General features: G+C 38.9%; 1 protein-coding gene across 2 annotated transcripts in view; it reads right to left on the bottom strand.

The window, feature by feature from the left end:
* The window catches only part of LOC105225548 (eye-specific diacylglycerol kinase), a 198,359-nt gene that overhangs the window by 54,748 nt on the left and 125,330 nt on the right, over window positions 1-18,281 (bottom strand). For both annotated transcript variants that reach the window (XM_049455790.1, XM_049455791.1), the window contains exons 3-4: window positions 9,059-10,257; window positions 4,953-6,376 (exon numbers count right to left, since the gene is read on the bottom strand). In XM_049455790.1, the coding sequence (XP_049311747.1) occupies window positions 4,953-6,376; window positions 9,059-9,148 (1,514 nt within the window). In that variant the 5' untranslated portion in view covers window positions 9,149-10,257. The remainder of the gene's footprint in view (window positions 1-4,952; window positions 6,377-9,058; window positions 10,258-18,281) is intronic.

The following is an 18,281-nucleotide window of genomic DNA, read 5'->3' as shown; positions in this document are numbered from 1 at the left end:
TACTATATATGCTGAAATTTGATCTGAAGTGATTTGCTCTGAAGTGGGTAATTTTATATATACCTGAGCAGAAAAGTGGAAACCTATTCTCGAAATGACAAGTAAAACACATATTGCCGGAAATTTCGTGGAATTTAAGGTGTTAGGTTAGATGCCTGATCGAAGAGCACGGGGACTTCTATATGTAGTCCTTTGCGAAGCCATAGAAAAGAAGAACTCCTATATTCGAACTTATTAATTAGCAAAACGAAGGAAGTGTTGAGTTGTTTCCACCCCATCTTTTCCCATACGGCTTCTGCAAGTGGCGTCTGGTTAGTCTTACTGAGGGCAAAGAGATCACTAGATCTCTTGCGATCAAGCTTGGCTATCTAGTAGTAGAGTGCAAGAGGATACGGGAGCACCGACCCGCTCACATGCTTCCGATAGCGGTTCTAGGATGCCTTTCCTTGCTAGGTCATCAGCTTTACAATTTACTGCGACTTCGCTATGGCACGCCATTCATACCAGTCTTATCGCAGAGACACTCGCTGCTATTGATATCGAGGTTAGGCACTCCTCTACCAACCCTGAACACACTACAAATGAGTTCAAGGCTGGTATTTCCGCTGTGCTATTTGTGTGATTGGTCACTTCTCTGAAGGAGACTGCACTCCGAAACAGCAGGTCTCTCTTAATGGAACTCCAAACCTGTATATATGAAACAAATGAGGAAGAAAAATATGACCGGCCTTAGTCTTATTCTTCTACTTCGTCTTGGCTAGTTTTCGTTAATTTCTTTTTTCTTTATGACATAAAAATGGACATGCCCTCCCAAAATATACATACATACATATGTGATACTTTTAATACTCCAAGTTCAGCTACTCAGCTCCTTCGTTATTTAGTTTTTATTTCTAAAAGTGTGTTACATAAACTGAGTTTGACCACAAGTGCACTCTGGGATTCTCTGGAATACTTTCAATGATCTATTTATAGCTTACAGTTTTGTATATAAAATCATCCGTCTATTCCGAAGAACGTTTGCTGTAGATTCAGGCTGTTAGCCACTGAAAGAATTTCCAATTATTTTTGTTTGCTTAATACATGTATTTACATATTAGTCTTTGTATATATGTATATACTTTATAATATTTTCGCATGTGTGTTTGTATGTGAGCTGCTGTTGTCGCTGCTTCTGCCACAATAAACAAGATAACCAATTACGCCACGTGTGTGCTAATTGCAGACGACAGTTCCCGCCAACGAGACAGCCGCCCAGCAGCCAGAGCTGGGGCAACTGGCAGCACTTGAAAACAAAAATATAAACAAAAACAAAAAAGTGGAGGAAACGTCGCCTTCGTCAGCAGAGAAATTAGGAATTCAGCACACATTGGCCACCATGGCAACTGGATTACTTGCCGGCCGGGAACACACACAAGCACATTTATGCGGAAACGGTGTAGTGGGGCAAAACATACGCAACAATCTACAAAATCACATGCTGTCATGTTTCGCCTCATCAACAACATTACCAGCAATAATCACAACAACGGCAACAACACCAGCAGGAAGAACATCCGCAACTTCCAAATTGTTGCAAACCGTTAACGCATTCATTGTACTGTTCATTTCTCTGCTCTTTGCCGCTTTTCGCAGAACTATTTATTATTTACTTATGTGTGGGTGTGTGTGTATTTATGTTTTTGAGAATGCGTTTTGCACATATTTCTGACGAATTCCTGAGCACAAATAACAACCTCATTTTCGGCTGAAATGTGTCCCGCAGCGTGTCCAGCTGCCACGTGCCCCATCACTCACACGATTGACAATTATTCCGTGGCGCAGGCATCCAAATGCGGCGAATTGCGAATTTTAATGAAATTGATTTGCTTCAAATATGATAACGAACTTGTGGCCCCTTAACAATGAAGGGTCTGCCAAAGCCCCACTCTAGGCATGCCTGTGTATATGTTCGTGTGTGTGTACATACATGCCGTTCAATGCCCCGGCAATTTCACTTTGATGACATAATTTAAAGTGGAAAAGTGCAATTTCAAGTTTAAATGCGCATTGTGGCCACAGCGGGGGCGAGGGCGAGTGCGGTGCGCTGTGCGGCTTGGTCGTTCCATTATAAAAGTAGTTAAAAGCGTCTCGACGCAATTTGAGTAAAAAGAGCAAAAATATTAAACGAGCAGCAACCGAAGGCGATGTTATAATACGAATGTCATTGGCTATTTGGACATTGCTTAACGTGGGCAACGGGGCGTATGAGCGACACCGAGGTCAAAAGCATGAACTTTCAATTTCGCAGTGACATAGGTTAAGCGCCAGTGGCACAGTAAGAACTGTTTTGATTCGAAAAGTTTTCCACATTTATGTATAATGATTTGCCCTATGGGACACATCTCTATACACAGTTACGTGTCTTCATTGTTAATGTTAAACTTAACTTATTTGTGAACTACATATTGGATAGAATATAGTAGAGTTCGACACTTCTTAAATAATAGTCACGTCATATTGAAAACTAAATTAAGTAAAGTCAGTAAATAAAGTGTGTGTACTCTTCCAGGTATTAAAAGAGGTTCGATTGCGAGAAAGCAATTACACCACACTTTAGTGTATAAACAGTCTGGCAATTAGGTCTTTGAGATGATACATTGCTCTTCTCACCTACTAATACTTGGCCTTCATTCTTGCCTTTTATTTATAGGGTAATCAAAAAAGTCTTTTCGTATTTCTAATCAAGCTTCAAATTATTTTTTTCTCTATTTATAATGAACTTAAATGAACCAATCATTTCGGTCGACCACTTTTTGCCATTTTTCCGCCAGAGACATTATTCCTGTGTTAAACTTTTCTGGTTTCTCGCCGAAAAAATGCGACAAGTAATTTTCGCAGTCAACTTTACTCCGTTAAGGGAGTTCTGCATTGATCGAAACAAATGGTAGTTCGATGGTGCAAGGTCAGGGCTATAAGATGGATGTATCAAAACTTCCCAGCCAAGCTCTCCCAGTTAATGGAAGACGAGGCCCTTTCTGTTGATTAGTTCTGTCCGTTTTTTTCGTTTGTTCAATCGTTCGACCAGGCTGGAGAAGCTCATAGTGAATGATTCCTTTCCAATCCCACCAACACTCAGCTTCACCACGCTTGGACCATTATCTTTTTATCACATTATTGACGTATTTGATGCACTTTTTGTCTCCTGTTACCATTGGCTTCAGAAATGGTTCGATTTCATTTAGTTTCAGTAAAGAATCACATGTGTTAATTCGGTCCATTAAATTCTTCACAGACAATTCATGTGGTACCCAAACATCGAGCTTATTTTTGTAGTCTTTTTTAAATGGGAGAACGTTAAGTTCCTTAGTGATGTCATGGCTACTTGTGTGACGGCCCTAGTCAATCTTTTCCATAACTTCATCGACTTTTTCCACGATAGGCACGATAGGTCGACCAGAGCGAGGGGCATCTTTCACATCGAAATTTCCAGAACGGAGCGAGCGAACCATTTTTTAAACTTAACAAATTTCTTTGGTGGCTTGCGTGGCATTTTTCTCTTTTTTATATAAAAAATTTCAAAATATGGCGAATTTATTCATTATTTTCACTAATTTTTGAACAGCTGTAGCTTTTTTTCAAATTCTCCGAATTTAATTTATTTTTTGGTTAAATGAAGCTTAAAATATCGCTATTCCAACGCTATATGGTATGACACAATGTGATTGATAGTACTGGAGATACATATACGACCGCAACGACATCTATTGACAAAATACGAAAAGACATTTTTGACTACCCAATATTTTACTTTACTGCAAAAAATTTTAAATTATAAAATAATTTTAGTAATGCATCGGTATAGTGATTTAAAGTACCACATATGTATGTATAACGGATTCAAATATGAGCTAATCAAAACTGTTATTCCTAAGCCTTAGTACCATACCAAAACACATCTACAAAGACGTTTTTTTAAATTTTAATCGCAGCAAAGTCATAGGTGACCTAATAATGTTGGTCCAAAAGGGTGAACCCGGCGGTGCAAACCTTTATAATTTCTATTATAACCCCCTAAACAAAGAGTACCAACCTGCCTACTGTATTTGTTGAACTAATGCCCTAATCCGGCTTTTGTGGCACAAAAACAAAGCAAAAAAAGAAATCACAAAAATATGAGCACAGCCACTCACAATTTATAACGGAACCTATGCAAATGGAAAGCTTACCAACAAATCAACACAAACATTTCGCTCAGTGTCAAACGTCAGCATAAGCCAAACGAAACAAAACAGAAAAATGTTGTGCGGTGTGGCGATAAAAAGGGTCAAGTAGGGTCAGTTTAAATATATTACAAAATGAAGGGTTTTGGGTAAACGAGTGTAAGTGAAATTTATGCAAATCTTTTTCTCATAATTTATAAAACATTTAGCTTAGACAAAACTTATGCACATACTAGGGTGAGCCAAAAGGCCTAACGTAATGAGTTGTTAGGTTAAAATGAATCTAAATGTATAAAGAGAGAAAAATATCCCTCTAGGAATTTTGGTTTAATATTAAATGGTTAATATAAATGATTAAAATAGCCAGTTTCCGTTTTAAAAAATACGAAAGTTTAGTTGCACTGAACGATCCCATCAAGCTTCTAAGAAGAAGTTGCGATCTCTCAGCTGCCGTTTACCTACCTCACAAACGCTATTGCTCTATATAGTATAAATTTGCAGATCGTTTATTTTGGATTGGTTAATAATAGGACCAAGTCGAAAGTCGTTTCTTTCAGAAACTTAGTGGTTTTAGAACTAAATATATTTGTAACTATGTATATGATATTAAATATATTTCGAATCACACTCTTCTAATACAAATTTCTAATTCAGTCGATAGGGAATATATTAAAGGAATAAACAAACAAAAACTTCAAGTTGTCAGCCAACAAACTCAATAATTAACAAGAAGTTAAGAGCATTACATACCCATCTCGGCAAGCGCCCGTCATGGCGAGGGCCTTGTAGCGTGCCTGCTCGTCGGTCGGCAGCACAATGTCCACAGATCGCGAACGGGTCGCATTTATATTCGGCACGGTGAGAAAACAGCCATCCTCGCTGGGCTGCAGCTCCTCCGTTTTGCCGGCCGACGACATTTTCGAAAAGCACGAGTCCACCGAGGCGGCACGGTCGCGCTTCAAATCAGGTACAGTTAAATAAATATCACGTACAACCAGCGCATGTTTAGCTGCTGTCGGCGAGCCACAAGTAGCCACTGTGGACGCCTCATCCACCGAATCCACTGCCTCCACGGACGACTTAAGATCCTCGCCCTGCGATACATTCTCCAGCGAATTGCCTGTTGGCTCAACGAAAATCGCTTCTTGTCGTGAGATGGAGCGCCGACGTGGACGCATGGCGGTCGGTGAGGGCGGCACTGCAGCAGCATCATCTGCATCCGCTGCGCTCAAACGGCTGCTAAAACCAGGTGGTGGCGGCAATGGCAAATCAAAGATGGGTGAATGAGGCAATAGTTCAAGTGGTGAGATCGGCGGAGGTGGTGGCAATTCCATCATCGGACTGTCGCATACGGACAGCGAAATGGATGGTGAAGGTGGTGGCGAGCCGGGATCGATGGGGAAAGCATATGGAAAGGGCGGGCAATCGCCGTTTGTGGGCGACAGTGTAAATGTGATGCCGCATGGTGTCGTCGGCAAAGGTGGCAGCAACGTATTACCAAAGTGTGGCGAATCATGTTCGGATTCTTCCAGTCCTTCATCTTCCGATGTGGTCACTGAGCTGCCAATAGTATGCCGACGCATTTGACGTGGCAGACGTGCACGTGACTCCTCAATGCTGCTGCCCGTGCTCAAACCACCCAGTCGGATGTCCATCTCCAGTGCCGCATCATCGTATTCATATGAACCACCACCAGTTTCGGTGCCATCACCAGTGGCGGCATCCTCCTCATCGTCCTCCTCCACCACCTCATCGTCCGCCGTCACACTCACACCATCGATGTCTGTATCGTCGTCAGAACTGCTGTAACCGTATGACAGCGATATCGATTCGCGCCTATCGCCCGGCATGAAACGCTGTTCTGACTTCTGCTGCTTCAAATATTCCTCCAAGTACATACAGTGCACACACGGTGGTGGCGTTTTCGTTGACGAACTCCGACGCGCCTTGTTACGGCGTGGCACTTCCAAGAATGTGCCCGAGTCATCGCTGCCCGCAGAAGCCGCCGCCGAGTCGAAGGAATGTGAGCGTTGCGTGTGCGTGGCTTGCGGCACCTGCAGCAGACCCGTGTCCAGCGAGCGTTCATCCGTCGATGACGAGGACTGTTGCTTGAGCAGGTGAGACGAGACGCGTTGCGCCTCTAATTGCATTTCATCAAACGAAGCGGAACGCACCTGTTGGCGGGCGAAAAGCGCGAATAATTACCATTCATTATCCGCAAACGCGCGGAGCGGAGGGTTTGGAGAGAGAGAAAAGTGAAAGAGAAAATGTTGAGGTTATTAAATGGCGCACGGTGCTGCTGTTGTACACTTATAATTTGCTTTAATTTACGACGCGATTGCATGCAAACACTCATACAACCGTACAAGCACAAAAACAATAACTATAAAATTGTGGACTCAGCTGCGTGCTGCGCTTAAAATAGAAACAAAGCTAAATAAAATAATTTTAAACACATTTTGAAATCTAGAACGGATATGCAGGCCGGTGATTGAGGGGCGTGGTGCAGGCGGTGTGTGGACATGCAATTAGATATGAGCGTGTGATGTGTGTAAAGAACATGTTAAAACGCCACATGCAAGGCTGGCAATTGGAACGGAAGTGGTCAACGGTGCTTGCTGGCAATTATTACTGAGATAAGCACTCGCAAAGAGTGGGCGAACCGAATACTGTGGAGCTTGAAATGGACGGTATGGACTACGTTAAATCAATTCAAAGGTTTTTTAATTTATGTATTGTTGTTTTATTTGTTCTTCTTTTCATTATTGAAATTAAATAACATTATCTTTTATATTTAATTTTTTTTTTAATTTTTTTATTTTTAACTAATCCCATAATTCATTACCTGCAAACGTAATATCTTTCAATTACTGTAAAAGGCCAAAAACAACTTACTCAGCAGTCCAACCCATCTCCCCCTCCGACATAAAAATAAATATTTTAAATAATCCATAAGCTAATATGTGCTCGCATGCGTTTGTGTGCGTGTGTGTATGTCGTTGTCGGAGGTGTAGGCGTCGGTTTAAGCGGATTAACACTGAAAAGTGTCCAAAATGAGTGACAGGCAAAGTTTTTATTGTTTTTTCTGTTTTGCAATACCGTCGCAAACAACTGTCCACGGGCTAAAACAACAACACAAATATTTATTTTTTGCACATAAGAGCATTTGTAGTTGTCTGTGTGTGTGTGTGGTCGCTGTGTTTGTGTGCTGGCAGGTGCTCCAGTGCAAATATGCTGATCATATGTCAAAAGGGATTTACATGTGAAATTTATGATTATTACGACAGCAGTCCGTTAACGGTATTGTTTTTGCCGCCACCCTGCTGGTCGTCAGCATCGGCATCGTGCTACTTTTCGGTTTTGATTATACTCGTTACTCGTTTCAACGTTTGCACGAATATCCGCCAATTTTCACACACATTACGCCTAAAAGTATGCAAATATGTATTTATAAAAGAGATTTACATGCAACACGTGCCGTTCCAATAGCGTGCCCGTGTGGATGTATGCGGAGGGGTGTGCAATGTGGCATGTCACCCGGTCAAATGGCAAATACACAGTCATTGGAGTTCACACGTACATACCTACATACATACATATATTGTATTTGTACATCGAGGATGTTGTAATGGCAAAAGTATAATTTTCATAACAGTTGTTATAATTTCTGTTGTGTTTTTTCACAATCACTGTGTGATTTACCGTTATTGTGCTTGTATTAGTGCTTGCACATTTTTATGTCCTTGCGAACTGCTTTTCACATAGTCATTGTATCCGGAGACACGAATCACGCATAAAAAGTTGTAGAAAATGTTAATAAAAAAGAACTAGGTTGAGCTCATGCTTTCGATCTGATGGTATGAATCCAACAAAAATATTGTGAGTTCAGTAAATGCGGCACCATAAAACCCCTGACAATTAGTTAGCTTTAACGGGTATACACCCTTTTTGGGCTTAAGAAAATGCACAAAGGCGAAATGCCTTTAAGGAACCCCATTCTGTGGTTATCTCTCCATAAGCTCTGATATTCTGATTCATATACTCAAGATATCGCACGAAAGCCGTACGCCAGACCCTTATTCAGCGAAGATTTCTGCTAAGTTATCCGATAGACTTCTAAGTGTGTAAGCAGATTCAGTAAGTTAATTCTCATCTAGAATTCTGTCATAACCGGTTTTTGCCACAAATTAGTATTAAGAAGGAGCTCAAAAAATGTGTTACCGCTTCCCTAAAAGAACAGCTCAACATGCCTTGGCTATATATTCTATACCGTATATAATCTTTACCATTCGAATATGTATGAAAAAATATGAAGCTGTGAGCATTGAATTGCAACGAGTTTCGTTTTTCTTGCCTTAGTGGTGGCAATTCGAGTCTCGCGACAGGAACACTTTTGATATCATCATGTTTTGTCTAAACATATATTTTTGCCCGTATTAAAAAACCAATCAATGAGAAAATACTCAACTTTTGTAAAACTTTTCGTCGCAAAGCAGATCTTTGTTATTATAAAAACATGGCCAAAGAGCATCTTGAAAGCGGTATTTAACAGTAGCTTAATATTGATGAATTTGTGCACTGAATGAAGTTTATATGAATTTGTTCGAGTGGAGCAATTGAAATTACATTAATTTTATTTAATAATAGTTTTTAAATATTGTCATGCAACATCAAGAAACATTGTGTCATTAACAAAAAATAAAAAAAGCTTAAACTTTTCAGAGCGTCATGCTTCGCTCGCGCAACTTTTGGCTTGTAAAAACACAAAAATAAAGCAACAGCAGCAACAAAATCAAGTACAACAATTTTAAGAAAAGTAAAAATTGCTGAAATTAACATCCACAAGGGGTTCGCACCTGTTTCGGCACCTCGAGACTGTTTTGGGTTTTCATCTCGGCGCCGGTGGGGGTGCGCGAGCGCGTGAAAGTCGTACGCAGACGCTGCATTTTGCCGTTACTTCCTCTGCACAAGTGTTAATTACGCCTTGCTGCTGCTTTGTGCTCTTCGCCAAGCTTTTTGTGTCTTAATTTTTGACTAGTTTAATTGCAGGTTCACTTTGAGTGCCCGCTTTGCTTGTTATCCGCCCGCCTCTGCTTGCTTCACTGGTTTGATTTTTTGTTTTATATCTATTTATTGCTGTAATTTACGGTATCCTATCTGTTAGTTGTTTCTCTGTTGGTTGCTTTGAGCTGTCAATAACAACACTTTAACTGTTATTCAAGATTAGTTGGTATTTATGTTTTTTGGGCGGATGTTGACGGGCACTACGTGTCCTTAATGTAAATTTCTGGTTTTTGCTTTTTTTGGCTTTTCGGCGATATTGCTTTTGTTGTTGTTCTTCTTCTTGTTTTTGTTGCTGTGAGCGCATCTTGTAATTAGTCACACTGTTGTTATTGCAGTTACAACTTGTGTTGTTGTTGTTGTGGTCGTTGTTGATATCGCTTTGATTACCGCTATTAACGCTGACAGCTACAGTTTCCCTTGATTTGCCGTAAGTAAGTAACGGTTCATTAGCTTCGATTTTGCTAAAGACTCGACGCTCGTACCGCTGCGGCGCACAAATTACCGGCAAGGCCCAACGATAAGCGGCAATTAAATAGGCAACACATGTGCTAAGAACATCACTTTGCTTTTGCTGAGCGAAATTAACAGCTGCCGCTCCGGCGTCTTCAAATCCCATTTTCGTTGTAACGACTCACTGTGGATTTGCACTTCGATTACTTTCTTTTCGGCAGTTCCTCTTTGAAGTCATTGATGATTGCAATGCCGGCAACACTGACCGTTGTTGTTGTGATTGTATTGCTTTTTGTTGCTATGCGCTGGCGTGTGGACGATGGTTAGTCTCTGCATTGATGTCTTAGCCTGCGAATAACGGTGATTCCGACGTCTTTTGGGTATATTTAGTGGTAAATCGTTGTTTTTGCTGTTTGTTGTTGCCTCGTTTATCGCGCGATTTGTTATTTGTTGCCTTTGGTTTGATTGTCTTCACGTCATTTGTACACGGCAGCAAAGCGAAAACGAAGCAGCTGTGAGAAACACGAAGTTAAAGTAATTGCTGCAAGTTTTTGAGAAGAAAATCGAACGGAGAAGAGAAGGGAGAGAAAGAGAAATTTTAAATGAGCGTAATTTATGATATTTTTTTTAAAGGTTTTTTGCCAACTTCAAATGCTGCTTGGCCTTGTGCAAGTGAAACAATGTAAGGCGCTTAAAGAACACTTTTGCCTGTCTTAAAAATTTCACTTTCGTTTTTCTTTTAAATATATACATTTCAATTTCATTTAGTTTTTCAGACACACGAAAATTTTTGCTGAAATTTATTAAACCACCTCAATGGGGTTCAAATAATTTTCAATTTCTTCCAGATAAACTCAATTATTTATATAGATGAGAAATAAAAATACACTTCCATATATAAAACATGTAAGAAATTTCCTCATATTATAATATTTTTGTGAACAAAACACTATTCATCTGAGCAATCAGTGTGTGCTTGGCAGCTGTTTGTTTACAACTTTCTTGTCTGGAGTTTTTGACCTTGGAAACAACGAATTTGCTTGAACTTTTGCGTTTCCAATAGATCTACAGCTATGAAATTATTCAATCACTCATTTTAGAGAGTTGGAAACTACTTTTTTACGAACAAGTATTTGTGTGGCACAAAGCATTCAGTGAAGTTTGGATAGCCAATACTTACTTCATGCGAGTTGTCCAGCCACCGCTGTTAGTGAACGAAAAAGTTAAAGAAACATCATATTCAGAGGTAAAAGAGAGTCTCTAGACCTCTTATGAGTCGATTCAACAGATTTTCGGTATTGTTTTGGGTAATGTTTGGATAATATTTTGAGTAATCTTTTGGGTAAAGTTTTGGGTAAAGTTTTGGGTAAAGTTTTGGGTAAAGTTTTGGGTAATGTTTTGGGTAATGTTTTGAGTAATGTTTTGAGTAATGATTTAGGGTATTTTTTGGGTATAATTTTAGGTTATGTTTCGGGTATGCAGCTTGTCAATGCTAAACTCGAGTATTGACTTAAAATATGAAAGTATGGAAAACTGGATTACGCCTTGGTATGCTTTTATTAGCCCAAAAGAAGCATATTTAAATACGTAAAAAATGTTTTTTCCAGTGCGGATCGAATTTCAGCAAATTATGTACATATGTACGTACTGCACATGTATAGTTATTTAAGAGAAGAACCAAATATGGTGCAATATTTAATATTTTCTTTTCAAAAAAAAGCGAATATTTTGAATATAAGATTGAATTTGGAGCAACTAGTTTTGTTGTTGTAGATATTAACCACATTGCCTACATTTGAAACGATTATAATACTTAATGTTATACAAACTATCTGCGCTGTAATTATGAGTTATGAAATTTCTATTTCCTTTTAAATAACATGAAACAAAAGCTTCGTTTTACGTAAAATATCAGAAAACACAACAGATTTGAGAGCAAAATTTTCAAAAATTATTACGCAATTCTCAGAATCTAGATTTTTCAAAACAAAAAAACATTTACTATGAAAATCGACAACCGAAAATTATTTGTAAAAATAAGAAACGAGCACACATAATATTATATGAGAATAAATCTTTATCTGCACACATTCACACACAAAAAAATCGATCAATTCTACATTCTTTACCTTGGTCTATAATTTCGTGTATGCATGCTTATTTTTGTGTGAATGTGTATACATATGTGTATGCTTATGGGAGAGTGTATTACTGATGTGTACAATTTCCGATGATTTGATGTTAGTTGGTCGTTGGACCTACAAGTCAATTTCATATTTTGAGTGCTGTGTAAATATTGTAGCACACACACACTCTTATCTGCATGCAAATAAACATACACACACTTAAGCACACATTTCGAAGGATTCATTACTTTTATAGTTGGATGTATTGCCTTGATTTATCAACTGACTTTGCATATTCGAAAATGTCGGAAAATTCAGCTGAAATATTACTTCTATTATTATTATTGTTGCTGTTTTTGTTGCAAACTTCATGTTGTGCCGTTAGAGCTACAGCTAGCGGTAAGCTTGAAGAGTTCAAAAGCGCACATTGAACGCTTAATAATTCATGTTCAAATTTATTATTTAATAATTCGCTGCGAAAGCGAAGTTGGAAGGAAAAAAATTGTAAATCAAAAAGAATTTTGAAAAAGTTTGTATTGCACTTGCGCGTCTTTTATAGCTTGAAAATTTTATGCAGGAATTTAAATAAAATATAAAAATATTTATATGTATGTAGAAGAGAATGTTCTTGCGTACTAAGTACTCCGTGAAATCTAAAAGCTCGTAGTACAGTAGGTGTGACAGTAGGTCACAAATATTTGTACCCAACGTACTTAGGTTATCTGCGTCAAAAACGTAACATAACCGGGTTTTCAATAGTGACGCTACAGAAGTAGACTGATAGGGACAGCAAACGGCGCCATATTTTCTGCCGCTCTTTTGACATTTCTCTTCGAAAAAGTTTGGAATTTCATCATGGGAAGACATATGACAACGAGTCGAAATTATTAATATTTACTACCGAAATTCGGAATCAGTGCCCTCAACTTAAAGGGTGCGACGCCCAATTTATGGTCATCATAATTGTCCTGTCAGACACCACCTCGGTCGAGCGATTTGACGCCGTTAGACTATTTCCTGTGGGGCTACGTTAAGTCTATCGGGCGATTTATGCTTGAAAACCGTCGAAAATTGGTTTCAGCGTCTGGACTTCTACAAGGGCGTCTGTGGTGGCCATGCAAAAAAAATTGAGTTCCAAACATAATGGTATCGAATTTACTTACATAGGTATAAAACATTTTATGTTTTGTTTTATTAAAAAAAAAAAAACTTTTATAACGCTCTTTCTTCCTTTAAACAATTTTTTTGTAACAAAAATTATTAAAATTGTTTGTTTTTTAAACTTTTGAAATTCTATAAATAAAAAAGATAAGTCTGTTTGAGACTTTGAGAAATTGCCATTGTTGTCAAATAAGTTGAGGGAATTTTTAACCGCGTTTTGACTCGCTTAGTGAAAAAATCATCATAATGGTCACCTCGAATTTCGCTATCCTCCATATTGCTTTCTGCTAGACTTTTATTACTCGAGAATTCGCTTTTACCTCGGGCTATTGCAGCAAATATTAAAACTCTCTCTTTATTTATTTTTAGGGATATATTTCTTTGCATGTATTTGTGTGAAGACAAATAACGTTAACCTCAAAACTACTTGTAAAATTTATTTTTTACACATTTACCGTTATTCCGCTACAATAAACACACCTTACACTCATATAAATTGCAAAACTTCCTCTTTAAAACACCAACCTAGTGCAACTAGTATTTTTTATATGTATATACCATTAGCTTTAAATGATTTTCACGACTTGCTCAGCACGCTGTCGCCGTACACGAGCATAAAACTTCTCGTTTACATGCTTTTAATGTAACTGTATCTCTAGCCAAGGCAAACACGCGAAAAGGCCGAAGGCGGAGGGTAGAGGGCGAAGTTGAGGATAGCGATAGTAAACAGTTGTTAGCTTTCAGGCGCGCGAAAAAGCACACACATACTTACAAGGCGCGCTGTTCATGCGCCGGCGGGCTTAACTTTAGTTTCGACCGCCTTAACATTCATTCATTTAGTTACTTTTCCACATTTCGAAAAAGCAAACAAAAAAAAACAACAACAAAACGAAATAAAAAAGTTTCAAACTTTTATTTATCCGCCAGTTTTTACCACTTCCTTGCGCATTTACGATGCTTTCCGCTTGAGAGTGCTTGCTACACACACACACAAGCGCCTATGCCTACAGCTACACACCCACACCCACACCTTACTTAGCGCGGCCAAGCGTGTTGCTCAGCCAGCGGTAGGAAGTAAGAATGAAACGAATTTAAAAGAGTGAAAAACGAGTAACGGTGAACGGCGAAGAACGCAGAAAGCTACAATGAAATCAAAACCAACCTTTGCTGAATGAAACAGAAAACAACAAAAACTTCACAGAAAACCACCCGCGCAAAGCTTTCCACTCAGGCACAGCAAAAACAAAGACAAAGAAAAAAAAATGCAAAAACGCAAATAATTAGCGTCGGTGGCGAATAATACCCACATACAAACAAACATACTCACAAGTCTGCGAAGCCACGCTTTAAGCACGCTTTCGTTACATTTTTATGTTAATTTGTGTATTTGCTGTGTTCGCACGAAAGTCGGGAAGCCTCAATCGTTTTAAATTGAAATTAAACCTGCATGCTGGATTTCCACTCCCGCAGAATGCTCCACAGTCGAATTGTGCGCCTGCTGGTATGCTACAAGCAGCGCGCCACCAAAATTTCCGCTGACATTTGACGGAATGGAATGAGTCCCAATTCCCGTCGTGTCCAATTTTAAAAACGCAAAGCGAAACATTCGAATGCCTTGAGTTAATTAAAATTCAAAATTCATCCCAATCTCAATTACACAAAGCATTCAACGAGCATCGCCGAGAACACGATAAGAAAATGAGAAATAAGATGGAAATAAATAAACGATGAAAAGCAGACGACGAGTGTCCCACTGGACTGGGAAATGCAAATATGACACAGGGCCAGTGGCTGACAGACTCGCAGACTCGGTGGACACTGCGCAATCATCAATCATTGTTGGAGAAAACAAAAGCACCGTTATTTGTTTTTATTTCCACTGACTGAATGTCAAACGAAAGTGATAGCCCGCCCTCGCAGACTAATGTTGGCTCGGTCTACAAGCATTAGCATTTAATAAATAACCTCACTGCATTTAAATGTGCACGAAGTGTGACTGGGTAGCAAAGCAGAGGTAGTCCTGAAGTTGTTAATTGGTCACGTGGTGTTTGCTGTAGTTAAGGATCTTCCTGATTGCATTGTAAGCATCGTGAAAGTAAGCTAAATCAAAATATAAGATTGTCCAATGTCTCCCTTTCGCTTTTTTGCTCTTTATTTAATGCTTTATAAAAAGTGTTCAGTGATCGGATTTAGTTCAAATACGCGCCGTTTCGTTCGATAATCTGCTTCCATCTAGACGGCAACTTCATAATACCGCCCTCGTAGAAGCCCCCTACTTATTTGCGAAGAACTCGGACAGCCACTTTTCACAAGCCTCTTTTGGGTTCAACTTTACACCAACAAGGGCGTTCGCCATGGACAGGAACAGGTGGTAATCACTTGGCGCTATGTCTGGGCTATATGACAGATGCGATAAATCCTCCCATCCGATCTTCCGTAGCTTATGACGAGTCATCAACGAAGACTGTGGTCTGGCGTTGTCCTGGTGGAACACTACACCCTTCCTGTTGATTAATTCTGGATGCTTCTGGTCGATTGCCTGCTTCAAGCGGTCCAGTTGTTCGCAGTAGATGGTTGAATTAAGCGTCTGGCCATATGGGAGCAGCTCATAGTCGATGATTCCCTTCCAATCCCAACAAACACACAGCAAAACCTTATTGGCTGCCATTCCTGGCTTAGCCACTGTTTGAGAAGATTCACCGGCCTTCGATTACGACCGTTTTCGCTTGATATTGTCGTCTGTGATCAATTTTTCGCCGCCAGTCACCATCCGCTTCAAAAATGGGTCGAGTTCGATCCGTTTCAGCAGCAAATCACAGGAGTTAATTCGGTCCAGAAGGTTTTTTTGCGTTAAATCATGCGGCAACCAAACATCAAGCTTTTCGGACTTTTTTGTGAATCCAGCCTTCTGTAGACGGTTTAAAATGGTTTGGTGACTAACTCTCATCTTCTGGGCGATGACACGAGATGCCACATGCCGGTGTAACTCGATGTTTTCCATAATTTGATCGAAATTCGTCGTCACAGGTCTTTCGCTGACTGGCTTATCCATGGTGTCGTTTTCACCCGCTCTGAATCGTCGAAACCATTTCTCTGCAGTTCGAAGTGATAGAATACTATCCGCCTTTAAAGCTTTAAAATATCGCGAACTTCGAAAGATGTAGAAAACAGTAGAGACATCATACCACTACCGTTAACCATCAATCTTCTAATCTTAAATTTGAGGTAATGGAGATCTACTTTGTTCCAAGTAGTATCTGTAAACATGTTAAATCAATGTAAAAATCATAAGAATGTGTGATTAAGCTATTGCCACTTGTGCCACTAACCGAATTTGTAAAGAAAAATGCTTTTGAAGAGCTGCTCATTGAAATGGCAAAGTGTAAGAGACTGGTCAAGTGAAAAAGTGCGAGGCTGCTCACTGCTAAGTGATTGCTTCGAGCTTGCTTTCGAGGTGAGTGCAAACTATTCATTGTCAACTAGATTACATAATGCTCGCCACACACACACAGATATAAACACAAGTGGTGCCTGTTCGATTCGCCTACCAGTGATTGTTGAAAGTTAGAGCACTCAAACAAGTAGGATGCTGCTTAAGAGTATGCAATGGTCGTCGAATTCAGTTCAAAAACTATTCAATGTTGACTAAGCATATATGTAGGTATGTATGTGGAGAGCGTTGTGGGAAATTTGTAAAGCTGGAGAGCTCAATTTGGTTTGCTTTCGAATGCCTAGAACTGAGAATGCCATCAAGCCTTTAAATGTGTATTATTAGATTCATTCTATGTGTTAATATGATTTAAGTGAATTTGAGGCAAAGAGAACGCAAGATTTGCTTAATTTTTAGAAAGTTAAGCAAATCAGGAAATGTTCTACAAGTATATACTTTTGTATATATATTAAGTACAGCTGTGCGATGCCTCTCATGCTACTTCCCAAGCAATCTAAAGAAGTACTAATATATTCATACATATAATTTTATATGCCTGCCATTTTATATGGTTCTTTAAGCTTTTCCCTCCGCAATTTCACTAAGTAACTTTCTGTTCGAGTTGCAAAAAGAAATTCTTCCGCACGAGTTCACGAAACAGAAGAAAACTTCATCAAATTTAAGAGGGAGTGTTAGCATATTATGTTCTTTTTAAAAAGTCAACTTCTTGCTGACGCTCAGCCGACTTCTTAACCCAAATACTTGACACAGTGACAAAGACTTGAGTATCAAGCGCAACATTTGTACACACACGTAATTTATTTATAGTTACATATACAGTTATATCGGAAGGAAATTGACGACTTGCTCCCCAGACGCTACCCAACAAGGGACCATTTGAAAGGATGTAAGTAGGTGCACGGGCAAACTGGTTTCTTGGAATAGCGAAGCAGGCAATTGAAAATGTTCTGTTGAGCCTCGACCCATGACACGACAATCAGGTGCGAATTTATGCAAAGTGGGTTAAAGTAAAAGCCTACGAAACGAAAAGAAAAAATAAAATGCAAAATTTCCGTGAAAGTAGAAACAAACTTTGAGGAAGGCAAATATCTTATTGAATTCTTTTCGGCTTAATTTTTTTGCTTTGCCATGAAGCATTGGCCACGAACAAGCAGAAAAGAAGATCAGAGAGAGTTTTTACTGAAACTTTTTTTTCGCGAAAATGTAATAAGCATTTTAATTTAATAATGCAATGGCGACACAAAATTAAAAAAATGTATTGTTATGGAAAAATTGTGTTAATATAAATATTCTTTAATGAATTTAAATATTTAATATTACTTTTTTGAAGTATTAAAAAAACATGAAAAATGTAATAAAAATACATATATATTTGAAGGAAATTGTAATCGGTTTATCGAAATTCCAATCCGACCCAAATTTATTGGAAACATTTAATTCGCTTGTAGGTCTATATTTTAGAATATATGATGACTGCTTTGATATATTAATTATTTGCGCTAGTTCAAGATAAACATTCGTATTTAGTGACCCAAAAATATGCATTTTTACGTAATTTACAGCTCTCAGAACCAATCTGCCCACCAAACCATCGGAAAAGCGATTTTGAATAACTTTATAAGTTACGCCTAAAAGTATGCCACACAAATTGAACACTTTCAATGAAAATTTCTCTCACACATATGTATGCGTGAGCTGCTCCGCGTATGAGAGCAGCAAAATTTATCAACTCTCACATTTCAAACGCTTAGCATCTCATGAATCTAGCTTCCGTGGAAAGAAATCGAAGCTGCCTGTTGATGTGTTGGTAAAAGCAATGAAATGGTT

Source organism: Bactrocera dorsalis, chromosome 4 (genome assembly GCF_023373825.1).
Source record: "Bactrocera dorsalis isolate Fly_Bdor chromosome 4, ASM2337382v1, whole genome shotgun sequence".
NCBI classification, from domain to species: Eukaryota; Metazoa; Arthropoda; class Insecta; order Diptera; family Tephritidae; genus Bactrocera; species Bactrocera dorsalis.
The sequence above is the reverse complement of the archived record's forward strand: the minus strand, read 5'-3'. Positions and strand labels throughout refer to the sequence as shown.